General features: G+C 37.0%; 1 protein-coding gene across 1 annotated transcript in view; it reads right to left on the minus strand.

Annotated features, from left to right (window-relative positions):
• cntnap2a (contactin associated protein 2a) overlaps positions 1–17,947 on the minus strand; it is a gene marked incomplete at its 3' end in the record, with an annotated part of 380,680 nt that overhangs the window by 153,259 nt on the left and 209,474 nt on the right. Inside the window, exon 8 of the mRNA XM_056248806.1 lies at positions 17,098–17,356. Within this exon, the coding sequence (XP_056104781.1) occupies positions 17,098–17,356 (259 nt within the window). The remainder of the gene's footprint in view (positions 1–17,097; positions 17,357–17,947) is intronic.

The following is a 17,947-nucleotide window of genomic DNA, read 5'->3' on the forward strand; positions in this document are numbered from 1 at the left end:
ACCACATCAAATGAGTGTCAGTGACGTCTGAGAGTTGGGTGCACAAAGCTGATGAGAATATGGTGTTGGTGTGAGCTGATTATATCGGGATGCCCTGAAGAAAAATACAGCATAGTTAAAATGGTTTAGCTCTTATATAACCAGTAAAACAAGTGGGTAACCAGCATAAGGTATGCTTTAAGTAGCTGGTTAAACTTGTGCCAGTAACAGACTAGCATTGCCAAATTAAAACTAGCCCAAAACTAGTCTAAAAGCTTTTTTTTCAACAGGGAATTGCAGTTAAAGATTGGGGATGCATATTAAAACAATATACCGCTAACCATAAAAAAAGCAAATCCATAGCACAATAGGGTCGCCCGATTCACAAACAAATGACTGATTTGAACTGATTCTTTTGAATCATTCAAGACTCATAAACTTATAACTATTTAATATTTATAACTATTTTCAGGGAATTCCGTCTTGAAACAAAGAATTGAAGGGTCGTGAAACTTGCACCAGTACTATTACTCACTGGTTGTGGACTGTTCTGCCTCTGTCAAACAGGTAAGCGATCACTCAGTGGAATTACCTCAGGAATAATTGAGCAATATTTGGATTAAACAAGGGTTTATATTGTGTAATTATATATAGTCACCAAAAAGGTTAAAAGCAATCCAAACATGGAACTGTGTGATACTTTAGCTCCACAGGCGAGAAGATGAATCTAGAATATGAACGCAATGCGTAACGTTGCATATTAAGTGTTTTCTTAACAGTTTTCGGTATGTCCTTGTCACAGTGTAATTATACATTTAAGTACTGAGTAATATTAACATACTTACTATAGGGTTAGGGTTAGGATTAAGTTCGGTTTAGGGTTAGTTGAATGCAATTATGCATAATTTATAGTTATTATTATAGTAGTTAGTGTTATGTGTAACAAAGACACTGTAAAATAAAGTGTTACCCAGTTTTCTATAGGGAAAAAGCATAAAATACTCCTGGTAATTAATGACGCATAACAATCTCTCCGATCACCAACACAAGAGTTTGTGTAATTTGAATAATAAACGTTCTGATTGAACAGTTTAGTAATGAGAGGACCCTTAATGCTGTGAGCCTTCTCTATCATTCATGCAGTAATTAAAACTATCACTGGATATTGTGTATGAAATAATTTTTTTCAATTATTTATTTTACATGATATGCATCTGTGTTACGCATATTTTTGGGTAAATTAATTAAAACAAGTTATTTTACACCAGTTTGTTACTAAAAAAGAATTATGTTAAACTTAGTCGCTAACAGATAAAATAGCATTTTAAAGTTATTTATTAATAAATAAATTATATTTATTGCAGTGTTCATAACTTTATAAAAATGTATCAAATTTTAAAAAAATGTAAAATGAAAAAAAAAAAAAAACAGTTTCCTAAAAAATTTTTTTTAATCATTTAATGAAAAAAATTGCGATATCAATTTCTACTCACAATGTCCACGAATGCCATCCATAAAAATTACCGGTAACAACAACTAAAAAACAATGTTTTACAAAAAATCTCTCAGTGTAACCATACTACACTCAAATGTGCTCTAATTAGGTCAGAAAGGTGGATTGATGTAGACCTTCAGTATCACTGCGATCGGCCTTTTGCAATTTACCTAATTACACTACTGTACATTGGTGTGAAAGGGCAGCATCACTGCATGTCCCTGTGAAAGACCCTGTGGTCTTTACCCATCGTCACGGATTAATTAAGACAGGAGGAAACCCTCTGTTAACACAAAGTGGGTCCCTTGAACTCTGACGGATCAACCTACAGTCATTACTTTTCTATCTGCTTAATCAACTTTCCCATGATGACCTTCAGCTCATCAGGATCACACACGTTTAGTCTCTCTCTTATAATGAACTCCATTGACAGAATAAGAGATGCTCACAGACAACACCACCCAAACAGATTCTGATATATGTCCCGTGGGTTCCTGTCGCACAAAACCATTAAAGTGTGAATGACATTTGAAGGACTCAGCACCCTTTAAGAAGCAGGTGCATCTTCATATGAGGTTCAAAGGTAGGGATGCAATTACAGCGATGCACAGCCTCCAGCTCTATTTGTCATCATGGTAAGTCTGATATTTGAGTATGTGGGTCTGGATAAGGATGCAAAAGGCTCAAGCCAAGAAGCCCCAGATGCAATAATGTCATCAAAAAGGATTGCTGGGAAAGTTTGCGCTTCCTCACTACTCAGAGGTTCACAGACACCAATCCATGATTAATGTTAGGCTTTGCCAGGAAAGAGAGCTCTTGGGAGAGCAAGAACTTCAAGCTTCTGCTTTTCCGTGAATATGTTTTTTGATACCGGAGTGTCTGAAATTGTTTTAAAAGCCCCTTTTTTTAAACATAAAAAGAGAGAGAAGCGCTGAAATATGTATCAGGCCTCCTCTGTCCATCCCACTGAAGAATATTAATGATTTATCCGAGGGAGGTCTTGGTTATGTGACAGGCAAAACTTTTGGAGGAAATTTGAGAATGAATTGTGCAGGAATTTTGCAGGAGTAGCTTTAGTGCCTGATTCACTGACGGACTTATGCAAATCAGGTAATGGCAAAAAGCACAATGAGCCTTGTGAATAAGGCACATTATATTGAGCTGAAATGACATAAAATTGGAGGCCTGTTTGCACTGAAAATAATGACACAGCGAAAATGTCTCACATTTGGACCTGGTTAAATTGCTTTATGGGTGGTTAATAAGACAGTTTTCACACAAAAGTGATGCCGCTGTTTGGTTTTGATGTTTTATATAAACCAGGTGACTGGACTCTGAACCTTTCAAAATGCTTTGTGACAAAAATACACTACCGTTCAAACGTTTGCCATCTGAATGATTTTTTTTTTCAAATAATGTATTTGAAAGCAGTCACTGATACTCATCAAACTAAGACTAAGACCCTGTAAAAAAACAGTAAAATTGTGAAATATCATTACAAAGTAAATTTACAAGTAACAACTGATATTTTTGTATATTATAATGTATTACACTGTGATGGCAAAGCTGAATTTTCAGCATCATTACTCCAGTCTTCAGTGCATGACCCTTCAGAAATCATTCTAATATGCGGACTTAGTGCTCAAGAAACATTTCTATCTACTGTATCTTGAAAACAGTTGCACTGCTTACTATTTTTGTGGAAACCATGATACATATTTTTCAGGATTCTATGATGAATAGAAAGTTCAAAAGAACTGAATATATTTGAAATATAAATCTTTTGTAACATTATAAATTACTGTCACTTTTAATCAATTTACTGCATCCTTGCTGAATAAAAGTATTCATTTCTTAAAAAAAAAAAAAACTGTGGACGGCAGTGTGTGCAATTAAAAATTATAATAAGATGTCTAAAATAAGTTTCATAATTAGATTGTTATTGACTTCAAAAAAGACCTTTATTGATGCAATAAAATAACCTTACCAGCAAGAGGGCATACATATTATCTGTTTTTGACAACGCATCAGCTATTTTGAGTGAAAACCTACTGATATTTGCCTAAGCACTGTTTAAGACCACATCCTGTTTAATTCATACCTCTTGGTTGACCTGGCACAAAGCTAGTTTACTTTGTATCTTGACTTTGACCTGTTGTATGGTCCATTTCTTGAGGCACAGCCTGTGGGCTCCAGGGAACGGAGCTCAGACTCACCATTACTGTTTGCAGAGGCTTTCGTGAGTGATGTAAAATACACACTACCACCTGATGGCCTTCACACATTCATCCATGCAGAATCAGAAATATTGCCAGCTATTTTTGGGGTATAATCACTGGATGTGTTCCTTACACTGCTGTAAACAGACTGAAGGAGATATCTGATAAATAATACATATAGGCCTATACTTATAAAATCATTTACTTAAATATTTACCTCACACTATATAATAACGCACCATATAGACAATTTTCAACTTTATCAATTCACATAAAATGGAAAAGAAAAAAGTTACTATTAAATAACTGATGGATAGACATAAAATGAGTGAAAAGTAATGCGTATAAGTCAAAGACTGTGTGGAGCTACGTCAAGAACAAGCCTGAGGGATAAATCTGATATTCTCTGCTCACAGTCACCTCCACAGACATATCACATTGATTTTTGAAGCTATCACTACCCTGAAGGGGACAGGAAAACTAGAGAGAGAACTCAGTTTATTTCTGAAACCGAATGATAAAATTTGACCAAGGCACTGGCTCTGAAATAGACAAACCTCCTGTTTTTCCTCTGGAAAATGGACATGGTTAAGCCAAGTTCATGGGTCAAACAAAGCTTTGAGCTTTGTTTTGTTTTTTCTCATCTTGGCAAAAAGATGGCCTGGAGTGTTTAACTAGACACAAGCTATAAAACAGAGGGCACTGTAACAGACACTATCAGAGTGAGAACAGCTAAGATAACAGATCTCACACAGACATTATTAAAAATGGGCAAAGTCATGGACATAAGATACCCTCTATCTGATCTTACTGTAAATTATGGATGAGCTAAAGAGAATAGCTGTGTTCCAATACCAACGCCTATGCACCCTGACCATCATGGAATCCTGATCAAATGATTCGGAAGTTTTCAAGAAATTTTAATGGCAATCACCCCCGATGATGACAATCTCTGTATGACAGACCCCTTTCCTAAAATATAAAGACAGCTACACTAACATTCAAAAGTTTCGGGTGAGTATTATTTTATTTTTTTTGGAAGAAAAAACGATTTTTACTTTCAGGGATGCATTAAATTAATCAAAGTGACAGTAAAGACATTTACATTGATATAAACGATTCTAGTTTACATAAATGCCTATTCATCAAAGAATTCTGAACAAAAATGTATCAGAGTTTCTTTAAAAAGATTCAACAGTACAAATGTTTTAAACATTAATAATAATAAAAATGTCCGGCACGAAATCAGTAATGGCTGCTGAAAATTCAGCTTTGCTATCATAGGAATGAATTACATTTTTAAATATATGAAAATAGAAAACTTATGTTTTACAATATTAATTTAATTAATAGTAATTTCACAATATTTTTTTTTTGCTGTATTTTTTATCAAATGCAGCCTTGAGTAGGGTGACCATATTTTAACACCTTTTACATGACACTATTTCTTTTCATGGCCATAGGTTTAAATAAAATAAAACATTTACAGTTAAAAACAATTTCAATCCTCCTGATGTTCTCTTGTAGCCTATACTTTCCTTATGTGGGTTTCTATAGGTCGCTAAGTACCTTTATTTAACACTGACACGTACGTGCCAGCTTTGGAGGTCATGCATTCTACTTTACACGGATCCCGACCGAAACGAAAACACGTGAATTTTCTCTGTTAATGAGCTGTGAATTTACATCTGGGCTTTTTTTTTTTAACGCTGTTAGCTACTTACATCTTATCTTGCACTTGACCGTAAACTGAAGTGCCGAGTAACGCTGCTAAAATTCTATGAATATACAGTCCGCCTACTTTGATTTGATTTGTCATTTAAAATATTCTGACATTGACGAGCAGTGACAGACCAATGAGGCTGAGATGAACACGCACGCACGCAAAAAATGAACCACCGCATATCCTACTAATCGAGACGGAGGCTGGGACTAACAATATCAAGGAGCAACACTGTTCATGCAAAGCTGGGTAGGTCTCTATTCACTTCTATAATTGTTATTACAAAGCAAACGGACTACGTGAGTATAACGTTGTATTTATTAGCAGCGTGTGCCAGACGACACTTGTCAGGATTTGACTTCGGTTTTGGGAAGGGAAAAAAACGCACACCCCCCTCCAACCTCTCTGGGAAACGCATATCTGTGTTACAAATGCCCCGGGCACAACGTTTAACCATATTTTTGATAAAACTACGACGGTAATAGCCGGCCGAGACCAAAAATATGAGACGCCTGTGTTAAAGTCAATGGAGCGCTGTGAAAAAGTGTCGGACCACTGTGGGAGCTCGTTCTTGGCTGCGCTGTGATTGGTCAATCTACATTCTAGGGTGTGGCTTAGCCAAAGGCGAATTGAGGAACGCGCTGATTATAACAAGATGGGGCGTCAGCCGAAGCCAGTTTCATTTGTTTTGTGTGCAAAGGCAAGCGCAGTCAATTTAAAGTACATGCTTAATGGACCCATGAAAAACAGTGAAAACCGGACATTTTCATGAATTTATAAAACCGCCCCGGACAGTAGCCTACGTAAAAAGAGGACGTTCGGTCACCCTAGCCTTGAGCATAAAAGACTTATTTATAAAACATTAAACAAACAAATAAACTTTTGAATGGTAGTGTACATATATTAATTAATTTTAAAAAATCATTAAGAATAATTTATACTGTGAAAAAAATATCATTATAAAAACAACATGTTGATCAAAAACTAAATTTGCACTGTACTAAATTGAATTTTCAAAAAATATTATCTGGAAAGAGATTTCAATAGAGTCTGACGTTTACATGTGGCTAACTTTAATAAAAAGTACATAAAAATAAGCATGAAAATACACAGCACAAACAAATACTGGGCAATTTTTTTTGTCATTAGCCTAAACTATTGAATTAAATATATTTGATCTGTATTTTTTCATTGAGCTTGATGCAATGCATGATGGGATTTTCTTTCTCTATGAAGGTTACAGTACATGTGTTTCTGCCTGAGAAGGCCAAAATAAGGTTTGGAACAGCCTACACATCGGAAGCGCGGCTATAATGCCTTAGTTAAAATGCTGCCTCTGTAGACAGCGCACTGGGTTTTGGAAAAGGAGAAAATGGCTCTCTGTGTTGAAAAAGGCTGCGTGAGACATCTGTTCATTTTGGCTGAAGAGGAAGGAAAGCAACCATGAAAGAGTAGTTTGAAAGCAAAGAAGCTGTTAAGGAACGATTCAGTGCAGCTTTTGAGGCCCACTGTGAACAAACATCCCTGATAGATCAATGAATTATTGCACAACATCCATCAATATCACTCACTAACTTGGAATTCACACAGAGCATGAGAGTATACAGGAAATTAACATCACGTCCTCCATACACATCGTAAGGAATGGCTGCATCATATCCATTCTGCCGTATATACACACCGTGATGATGATGCACAAGGTTTTCTATTGATACATTTCTTCTTTTACTTTAGCCACTTGATTTCTTTTTCTGCTATGAAACTAATTAAAGTTGACTTTCATGGATGCTCACTGATGAATAAAAGCCTCTATTATGCACTAAAACATGCAGTTCTCTAACATTGAAAAGGGAATGAAAGAGCAGACAAAAGGTTGTGAACATCCATATCTGAAGAAAACACAAAAAAGGTAAAAGGTGGCATAAGAAAAAAGCATGTTTACATTTAATATTTTTGCTCTCAAGTTTGGTAAATGCTTAAGATGCAAAAACTTTTCATACATATAAAATACATATAACATCAACAATGACATTTGAGTCTTTCTTTTGACAATAAAGGGTCCGTATGATTTTGTTTTTCATGTTTTTGAAAGTTTCTTATGCTCACCAAAGCTGCATTTATTTGCTCAAAAAACAGTAAAACAGTAATATTGTGAAACATTTTTACAATTTAAAATATATATTTAATATATTTTAAAATGTAATTTATTCCTGTGATGCTAAGTTGAATTTTTTAGTCTTCAATATAACATGATATGCTGATTTGGTGTTCAAGAAACATGATTTTGCTGATTTTTTGGGGGATGTATCATTAGAATTCTGAAATATGATCAAATATGAGCTGAGAGTTCTATATTCTTGCTAAAATCTGAAAGCATAATACATAATAAAAGCATAATGAAAGCGAAATAGCCCAAATATTTGATAGAAGAACATACAAGATGCAGGGGATGTGTGGTGCAATTCTCTGCCATTTCACTGTGGTAATCAATAGCAAGTAATAAACCCAAATGTCCATTCACCTTAACTTTCTTGGTGGAGCTGAAAGTTCAATATTGAATAGGAATACACTGCCATAATGGAGATCCCCCAAGGGAATCATAGGGCAAACACTATACCTTACTATGATTATAATGTTATATTGTCCCAGTTTATGAGCTTGCTAAATTGCCTTCCGCCTGGATTGAAAAGGCTCTCAAATTACCTCGGCGGGGCAAATATTAAAGACCAAAGCACAGAGTCAACTCAAATTCATAAGCGCTAGAGGGCTTCATAAATTTCAAAGAAAACAGATTCACTTAAACAAGCGGGATCAATATATGATAGAATACTAGTGTGAGAGGAAAGAAGGGAGGCAATTGGCAGTTCTTTCAGTCTTCTGAGTTCACATGCCTTGAAGGTATCAGACTTTGGCTGCAGCCACAGAAAGAGCCACAGCTGAATGCATATAAGGAGCAAAGCGAACACCACCGTGCATGACAATCTGAAGTTTTTTTCCGAATTATCCCATTAACACAATGGAACAGGTCTGTGATCGGTGTGATTCATCAAACTGTCAGCTACATGACTTGTCAGTGTTGTTCTTATAGGCTTACATTTCATGAGTGGAAAATCACTGGCAATTTTCAGTCGTCCTGTCAATTTCGGTTGTAATTGAACATGCAGCAAAGCTCCGAATACCTATTAGTTTTGCTTAGAGGGTATAACGGCACTAGCGATTAAAAGGAAAACAAATGTGTAAGGAACCCGATTTTAAACCACGCCACACCACAAACACATCGGAGCATTAGCGTTCCTAACGCTAGAGATTTAATATCCATTTCCTGACAGTATCATTATAATGATTAACAATTTTACTGTAAACAGCAGCGTTTGACTAACTCTACCTGGGTCTATTAGGAAATAAGTGGAAAACAAACAAAAGCAAACATATTTTCACTGGATTCCTCATGCTTAATTGGAGAACATCTCAAAAGTTGCATCATTCTCTTGACAACTGCGAACTTGATTACCATGGCAACAACCTTGCTGTAACATCACCTAATTATGACTAATTATCTGTTACTAAAGGGAAGCAATCGGGACTCACCATTGGCTCCTGAGAGATGATGATTAAATGCTGAAAAACACTAAGAAACTTACCAGCACAAGATGTCTTTACGATCATGATAATTCTCGTTTGAACAAAAAATGGGGGTTTTAATATATTGGTTCTCTAAGGCTGTTAATGAGAATTTTCAATTCTAAAAAACATGTCAGATATGTTTTTGCATGAATCATCTTGAATAATTTAGATTCAGTGGGGAAGTTCTAATCCCTAACATTCTACCATTCCCATCTATTACAAGTGGATTCGCCACACTGAGTCATTCATGTCAATTAACTTAACGTGTCAGCCATTAATCTTCAGCGCTTAAAGAAAAAGATGATGAAAACTCAATGCATTTAAATCAGTAGTTTGAAAATGCACTGAATTGGTGAAATGAGTAGTAAAAGTAAGAAGATGGCAATTACACAAGTGTCCCCTCTGGAATTTGACTTAACTGCGGCCTATTAGCAAGACTACGCTGATTTACGGCACTATCAGACTCCTCATCCACATTTCCGAAGCCAATTTGCAGCTCAAGACAAGCAGAATGGACCTTTAACCTGGACAAGAAAAGGATGGAGCCAGAAGGCAAACGGGCTGAGCTGCAAAGGTGACAAAAATATTCACACAGTACAGATGAAAGCTTGCTATATGACCTTACGAGCCTGAATGATGCATGGATCATTCTACTATCCTACATCATTACGGGAAGGATAGCTTTATTTCCGGCACTTTTAAACTGAACCGAATAATGCGTGGTTCAATTAACGGTTCTCAAGAAGGCATACTTTTGCTAATGGGGACAAATTATTGTACTAAAATGCAGTTTCCTGCAATACTTACTCAATGACACCACAACACCACTATTGAATCTACAGCGTAAAACAGAGATCAGTGCATTCCGATTCCCAAATGAATTACTCTTATGAACGGTTCTCTTCAAAAACATACAGCACAATCAATGTACTCCGAACTTTTATGAACAGTTCCTTTTAGTAAATCAAAAATTCAGAGGCTGCCCAATTCATAGTGGCACAACAGAGGCTGTCCCAATTCGAAATGCAGCCTAAAAATCCATTCTTGGTTTGCTGGGCTGCGAAGGTTAGAACAAAGGAATCCTTCGCAGCCTAGCCTATCCCCAGATTCGTGTGTCGGTGATGACTGGATTTTTTTTTTTTTGATCAAATGCTGGATAACACTTTTAAATGTAAGTATTAGGTTTCAACTTACTTGAATATCTACACTGTAAAAATTGTTCCAGTAAGACAAGTCATTTCACTCGGCGGCCATCTTTGAAACGCCTCTTGGGCATGCAAGTGCAGCTTCTATCTCTTTGAATGGGGAAACATCAAATTCTCCAAAACTGTTCGCCAAGCTTATGATTAAATTTCATAATTGAAATCACCAATGAAATCTGACAACTGTCTCATAAATGTTGTTTCTAACCGCTCGAATCATGACAAAATGACATTAAGGCTGGATCAAGCTAATGCGCAAGCACAGTGAAAGCACGTGTCTGACTGTTTCTATAGGAACCGGAGCTTCTAATGGCAGATGCAGTGATGTGATGACTTTACCAATCGGCGATTGGCTCTTATTTAGAAGGCGGGACTTATTCTGCCATATTGAGCGTTGCACTTTTCCCCATTCAAAACAATACGAGTGACGCGTCTTGTGTTATTCTATAGTCTTTGCTTTTACTCATCAAATTAAGTTAAGCAATTTTCAACTTTTTTTGATAGTCAGTTTAATGTAATTGAAGTTGAAATTACTTAACATCCATATTGACTGTACTTAATTTAAGGCACTAACTTTTTTTTTCTTTACAGTGTACTGATACAAATGTAAAAGATTGTTAAAGCTGTTCAAATGTTGACTTGTAACTTAATAAGATGTGATTTTAATGATAGTTTATTCTCTTTATTATGTACATAAATGGACCAAGGTGAACACATTTAGACAGGTTGTGAAGCCTGTTTTGTTTTCAGACGGTTAATTATAACTTTCATAAAAGTCCTGTGCAAAAGTTCCAGACACCTGTCAACGATGGCTGTCACAGTTGCTAAGTGACAAGAGCAATCCTCCGTAGGCTAGACCGTCCCATTTAGCAACGCTCACTTAGACCTTCAAGGACTTCGAAGTTGTGGCCTTTGAAGTTCGTATCCTTCAAGGGAAGCAGCTTCTGAAATGGGACACAGCTAGTGTTGTGTGATTCCTGAAAGAATGATTCTTATGAATGTTTTTTTTTGTGAATAAAAAAAATACAAGGCAATCAGTGTACAGTAGTCTGATACCTGAAATAATGACTGATCTTTCTAGTGAACCAAAATCATTCAGCACAATCAATATATTCTGATTCCTGAACGAATGACTCTTAAAGTGTCCCCATTTAGCTATTTTAAAGTTTCCTAATGTTGTTTTGGAGTCTCCTACAACAGGTTTACATGCATTAAAGGTGAAAAAAACTGTTTCATTTTCTCATAATATACATTTGCACATCAGCACATTTTCAATGATTCTCAAACGACTCGTCAGATGAATCAATCTCTCTAAATCCCTCCTTTCCGCGAGCTACTCTGCTCTGATTGGCCAGACAGCTCAGTCGGTTGTGATTGGTCTATCCCGTAGAGCGCGTTTCGAAAACAAAAACGCCCATTGCCATAACAACGTCAGCTCTGCTTGTCCTGAGGCTTCCTACACCGTAAACTAAACACAGTAACGAACAATGACGCTGATTATACCACATCAATCTGAGCGCGAGTCCGATGATGAAACACTGGAAGAACTAGTTATTCAACCCGAACCTCCATCACAAGGACAACTCGAGCAGGACGTTTCTCAGTGACGCGCTACTCAGTTTGAGGTACATTGAGATGTTGCAACTGTAATTCCTCACCATCAGCATTAACAAGTGCATGTCCATCAACAAACCGATTATTTTACTTGTACTTCTTTAATTACCGAGTATTTTTCTAATTTATTGCGGTGAACATGTGGAAACTGTATCAATGACCGTGCATACATTAGCCGAGCTCTAGCGTGAATGACTGATGAAACATAAACGTTGGTAAAACAAATCTTGCTCCATGCTTAATCTTTCCTCAAAGTAGTGAGAACGACAGACAATATACATTAATAGACACAGTTTTAGGTAATAGTGGCCCACAGCTGATTAGCAGAAGTATTTCAGTAAGACAGTAATAATGTGAGTTAACCAGTTAGCAGGAGACCAACACAATATCAAACTCAAAACTAAGTATTTTGAACACCATCTTTCAAGAGCCAGCGGTTTGCGAATCCTGCATTGAACTCCGAGATTTGAGAAGCAGTCGACAGTAAAATAAAGGGAACACAGCAAAAGTTTAGGATTATATACTGCTGTGATATTGTGGTAAAGATGAATTTTAACCACTGATTCTTCACATGTTCGTCCTTGGGCTTTACCTTCACATTGTAGAGCACAGCGTCTTCTCGACATGATTTGATTTTTACGTGATTTTTGAGGGGGTTCAAGTTTTCCCTGGTGTCTGCGTGCGCAATAAGTGGGCGGGCAATATGCTAACGTTTCGTCTTGACGCCACAACGAAACGGCTTATGACTCGTTTGAAAAACGATTCATTTCGTTGACTCAGAGTTGACTCTCTTACTTTTGAAAGACAATAACTTTATATACGGTGCACTTTCAGATTTAAAACTTTGCAGGATGTTTTCATTCACTTAGAGCTATGTTACACACTACATGAAAATTTCCATAATAGGGGCACTTTAATAAGCATTTTTTTAGTGGATCAAAAACATACAGCGCAATCAGTGTAGTGTAATTTCCAAACAAAAGATGCTTATGAACGATTCTCTTCAGTGAATCAAAAACATACAGAGAAATCAGTGTAGTGCAATTCCTGATTGAATTATTATTTTTAGTGAATCAAAGTCTTAAAGCACAATCTGATTCCGGAATGGATGGCTGCAATGAGTCAGTTCTGACTTGTACTGGTACTGACTGGTAGTTTATTTGACATTTAGTTAAAGATGCACATGATACATTTTGTCAGTAATGTTTTATAACAATAAATAAATTAAATGTAACCACTTTTTTATTTTAATATAGCCGCCTCTTATATAGTTATGGCCATTATTAAATTGCATTTATTCCACCTCAAAAAGTCAACTTTTTTGTAAACATACCTTTTGTAAGGATACTTTATTTAATATAAAATATAAATAGAATTAGAGTTTCCAAATACTTATTCCTTAAATATTTTAAACGAATAGTTAAGTCATTAATGAACCAGCATTAATGGCTGACTTTTTGGTTTAAAAAACATTGTTCAACTAGCAGTTGAAAGAAAATGTTCAGGTGTTGTACAATGTGACGCTATAAGGATTAGCAGTTCATTGCAGCATTTCCATAAACCTTATCAGCCATTTATGAAGAAAGATTGATCATGAATGCTCTCAATTCAATGTCTACAACCCAGGACTAAGGCATTCAGAAGCATGACTAAGGCAATCATTTATTAATTTGTCAAGGTAATATTTCTTCAGCTAACGATTCTCTGCAGATGGAGGAAAAAGTCAAAAATCTTAAAACTACACTCAATTTGTATTCTAATAGGCCTACCCCATGTCAGATTAACAAGAAAAGCCCTGTCATGCAACCACACGTACAAACCTGTCTAAAGTTATATTGGCAAATATATTAGGGGTTCGAATATGGAATCTTAAAGAATTTGATTGACTTTAATTGAAAATGAAGATCATGTGTGGTAGAGTCAAATGATTAATTGATATTCAATGAAAAAAATTAATAATTCCCAGTGGGAGAATTTTTTTTTATATCATATGATCTATTAGTCAACAAATGGGTTCACTCAACCTGACTAATTATAGTGCTATGGTTACCTTAGTACTTTGCTCTGTAGTACAGAAGAATAAGTGACACCCCATATCAATTCTTCCACTGAGTAAAGTCCACAATTGATCGAGTAAATCCAATAACATGCTGAAGTCTGAAACAGGATCGAAATTTCAGATCCTGTAGACCTATTAGATTAGGTCAAACCACAACATTAATCTCACAGCTGTCACTGAGCACTTACTATGCATGGAACTTCATCAAGTTATTACCTGACTCTTCCATGCTGTAGTTCAATGTGGAGTCAATTTGCTTTTCTTAAAAGAGATAAAGGATTCCATAGAGGCGGAGCCCAATTAGCCTTGAGGTTAACAATGTAAGAATAACTACCCTTTCTCCTAATGGCCTATTAGCACAGGAGTTTGGCGAGTGTGTCCAGAATGCCTATAGATGTCTTTGGACTAATGCTCTTCTATAGACTGACAAAGACACATCTTACGTCAACAAAAAAGGGCAATGTCATTAAAATTAAGGCTAGACTCTTTAAAATCTCAATTGTTTCTTCCAGACAGTGATGAGATTTCGATATGAACTTGTTTGAAATATGAAAGCATGTCTCATTCAATTTTTCCTAGACCAAATGTTCAGGGCTATGTTATCAACATTACATTTGAAGATACTTTAAAGCTGCAGTAGGGAGTTTTTTTTTTAGAAAACGTTGACTTAGCCTGAAAATTTGAACAAGCACAACTTACAGGTCCCACCCCCTTGCTCTCTGCTGCGCTACAGCCCTCCCTCCACAGCTCGTCCTCCACAGCGGAGCCTGTCGTGAACGCACAGGCTAGTAAACAGGGCCACCGATGACGGTGGATAAAAAGTTATATGGCACATTCACTAATAGGGACTAAACGTCAATAATATGCTTTACATTGACTATGGCCTGCCCATACTTTGACTACAAACTTGGTCCTCAAATTATTATGTATTTTCCAATAGCCTACATGTAACTTTATAACATTGCACTCTTTCTATAAGTTATAAATAGCTAGTAAGATAACGTTAATATAACGGTAACTAACGTTACAGTATGCAAGTAATTATTCTAGCGATATATAATGCTAGATAAGGTGTGCTAGCACATTATTTCAGCAACATGACAAGCCAGTGAATTAGCAGGTTTCAATTGTTGCTTAGCAGAGTGCGTGACATTTTATCCACATGTTATGCGGCTAGAGTTTTGACACCGAGTCAATGGGCTCTGTGTAATTCTTTCTTTTTCGCTTGTTTATCGTCATCAGTCTTTTTCCCTTTACCTCTTTGTTTTATGAGCAGGTGTCACTCGAGAATTGGCAGTTTAGGTTGTTTCTCCGCCATAAGCACAGCTGCAGCACGCCGGCAATCTTGAGTTTGAACGACGGCTCGCGCAACGCGCTGTGCAAGAGAGGCGTGTGATCAGCACGTACACGAGCGTGATTGACACTGCTAAGACATTCCTCCTGGCTCTGATTGGTTGTTTCTGACCGGGAGCGTGTATTTCTTGCAAATGGCAATAGGACCACTGGGAGGAGCCAGAGGAGCTTGATTTTAACACAGATTATCTGTCTCATATTCTACTGTCAGGACATAATGACAGTTTTAGCAAATACATGTTTTCAAAAGTTACCTACAGCAGCTTTAAGAGACAAAGTTTATACCTACATAAAATGTACCCTATTTTATACAGTACTTTTAATAATCCATCCATCTATCTATCTGTCCGTCTGTCTGTCCGTCTGTCTGTATCAGGGCCTGAAATTAACACCCGACCACCTGCCAAATGCGGGTGAATTTTGCTATTGGCGGGTAACACTGTCAATCTACCTGCCACATTGGCGGGTAGCCAATGAGAATTGAGTGATTCATTAGGGTTTTTTTTTACGTTTTCGTTTTCATTTTCATTGCGTTGGACCTTAGCTATAATGTGGCGGCACATTACTGGGGTAAAAAGGCCAGCTGAAACAAGCAACCAACAAAAAGATGAGGATGAGTCAAAGAAACGGCAAGGTTCGTGAGCGGCTGATTTATGACAGCGACTGTTGTTTCGTAACGTTCATGCGATCAGAAAGAAGATGAGGCCCTTTTCTGACTACGTTTGGATGTGCCAGTATTGAATTGTTGGTGAGATGGGATGAGATAATGTAACGCTGACGTAGGCTCCAGAACAATGACAGTTGCACAGATGTGTGCGTGTGCAACTGTAGTACATGTTGGGAGTTGGGAACCGGTGAGAAAATGTCCGGTACCCGGTAACTTTACCAGTAATAATATTAATTTAGTTCTGCTTAACGGTTCCTGAACGCTGTAACTAAAAGCTGTCAGGACCTAGCTGTCTACGTGACTAAATCAGCCATCAACACAGCCACGGGTGATTTGTTTAACGTTACATACGAGCTGCGGTAGGTCTATAGATCTGTTGTGCGTGTGTGTGTCAAAATCAATGAATAAAAAGATTTTTTTTAAATGTATATTCTAAGAGTTATTATTACTTATATTGATTTCGTTAATAACTTGACAGCACTTAAATGTGTACAAGTTAAAGAACAATATTGTGAAATTCCCGTTTTTCACCTATGAAAATGAGGCAAAAAAAAAAAAAAAGGCTGGTAAAAAGTCTCTGTGGCAGGTGAATTTTGATATCCACCTGCCACAGTGGCTGGTGGCCAAAAAAGTTAACTTCAGGCCCTGGTCTGTATGTATGTATTTATATTCAATTCATGATTTTTTTAACATACAAAACCAAGCTCTCTTATAATTCCACTCCTGCATCCTTCCATCACTGTCATAGAGACAACAATCTACTAGATGTGCTTGTCCACCCTGATATGGAACGGCCTTTTCACAATCCTGTTGAAATCAAATTCTGATAGATGCAATGAAGTCCTGTACGGTTTTTTTTTTCTCATTCCTGTTTCACTCAATGTATAGAATTAAATAAATTGTGTATGCAAATTCATGTTGACTTTAAGCTATAAAGGACAAACCTGAGCATTAAAGTTTAACTCTGAGACATGATGCAACTTTACCATAGCTACAACTGGTGCTGATTGATCATATAGTATTTAAACATACAAAATTGAAACATTAAGAAATTTATCAAGTAGGTAGAAAAACAACAGTTAAAAAAAAGAGGCTGATGAAACCTTATGAGATCTCTATGTAACAGCCACTGCGTCTGTGTGGGGGAAGAATGTCAGCTCACCTGATGCAATGTCCACCCGCATGTTCTTCTGCTGGGTGACGTTAATGTGCGCTGTGACTTTTCCCTCGTTTAGAGCCAATTCCAGCATTCCATCTGCCAAGGAGCTGAACAGGAGCAGGCCGCTGGGGTTCCAGGAACGGAACTGGAATCCCACAGACACCATATTGTGGTCCCTCCTCCCCGGCAGCTGCAGAAAGCTTGTGCCATTGAAGAAGACGGGGAACGTGTGTGTGTCCACGCAGGAGAACGTCAGGTTGCGCTGAAAATAAGGCAGGATACAAAACAATCACTTAAAAGCCATTTATGTTGTTTAGAGTGTAGACGGTAAACAACTGTTTTCTTTATAGCATGCATCAAACATGATATCACTTCTTAAAAATAAATCAGGTCTCCCAACATGGCCAAGATAGTTATGCTGGTCCATTTTGAGGCTTTTAAAGGGGCGTTAGAAGTTTTAGACCTTTTTAAACCAGGTAAGACCAGCAAAGAACCTTAGATCAGCTGTTTTTCTTGCAAAAATATATGTCTCTTTTCAACAGCAAATTCAACACAACACACTGTATAATGTATTTCTCAAATGCAACATCTTTAATACACTTACAAGGCTGCAAAATAAAGTGACTAGAAAATAAATCTGGGTCTGAAATGGTTGAGGACCTTTCATGTGGAACATGGGCTTAAAGAAAGATCTCTCAAAGTGCTGCGACAGCATGTTCACAACCACGCCTTCGATTTCTGAACCTTAAGCTGGAAAAGGGGTGCATGGAAACAACGACGAGGGCTTTTATTCATAACTCTCCAGCTCTACGTCCTTCTAAATGGTAATTTGGAGGCACCGAATGCACTTCAG

The sequence above is a fragment of the Rhinichthys klamathensis genome, unplaced genomic scaffold (genome assembly GCF_029890125.1).
Source record: "Rhinichthys klamathensis goyatoka isolate OS25496 unplaced genomic scaffold, OSU_Roscu_1.1 h1tg000059l_1, whole genome shotgun sequence".
In the NCBI taxonomy this organism is placed as follows: domain Eukaryota; kingdom Metazoa; phylum Chordata; class Actinopteri; order Cypriniformes; family Leuciscidae; genus Rhinichthys; species Rhinichthys klamathensis.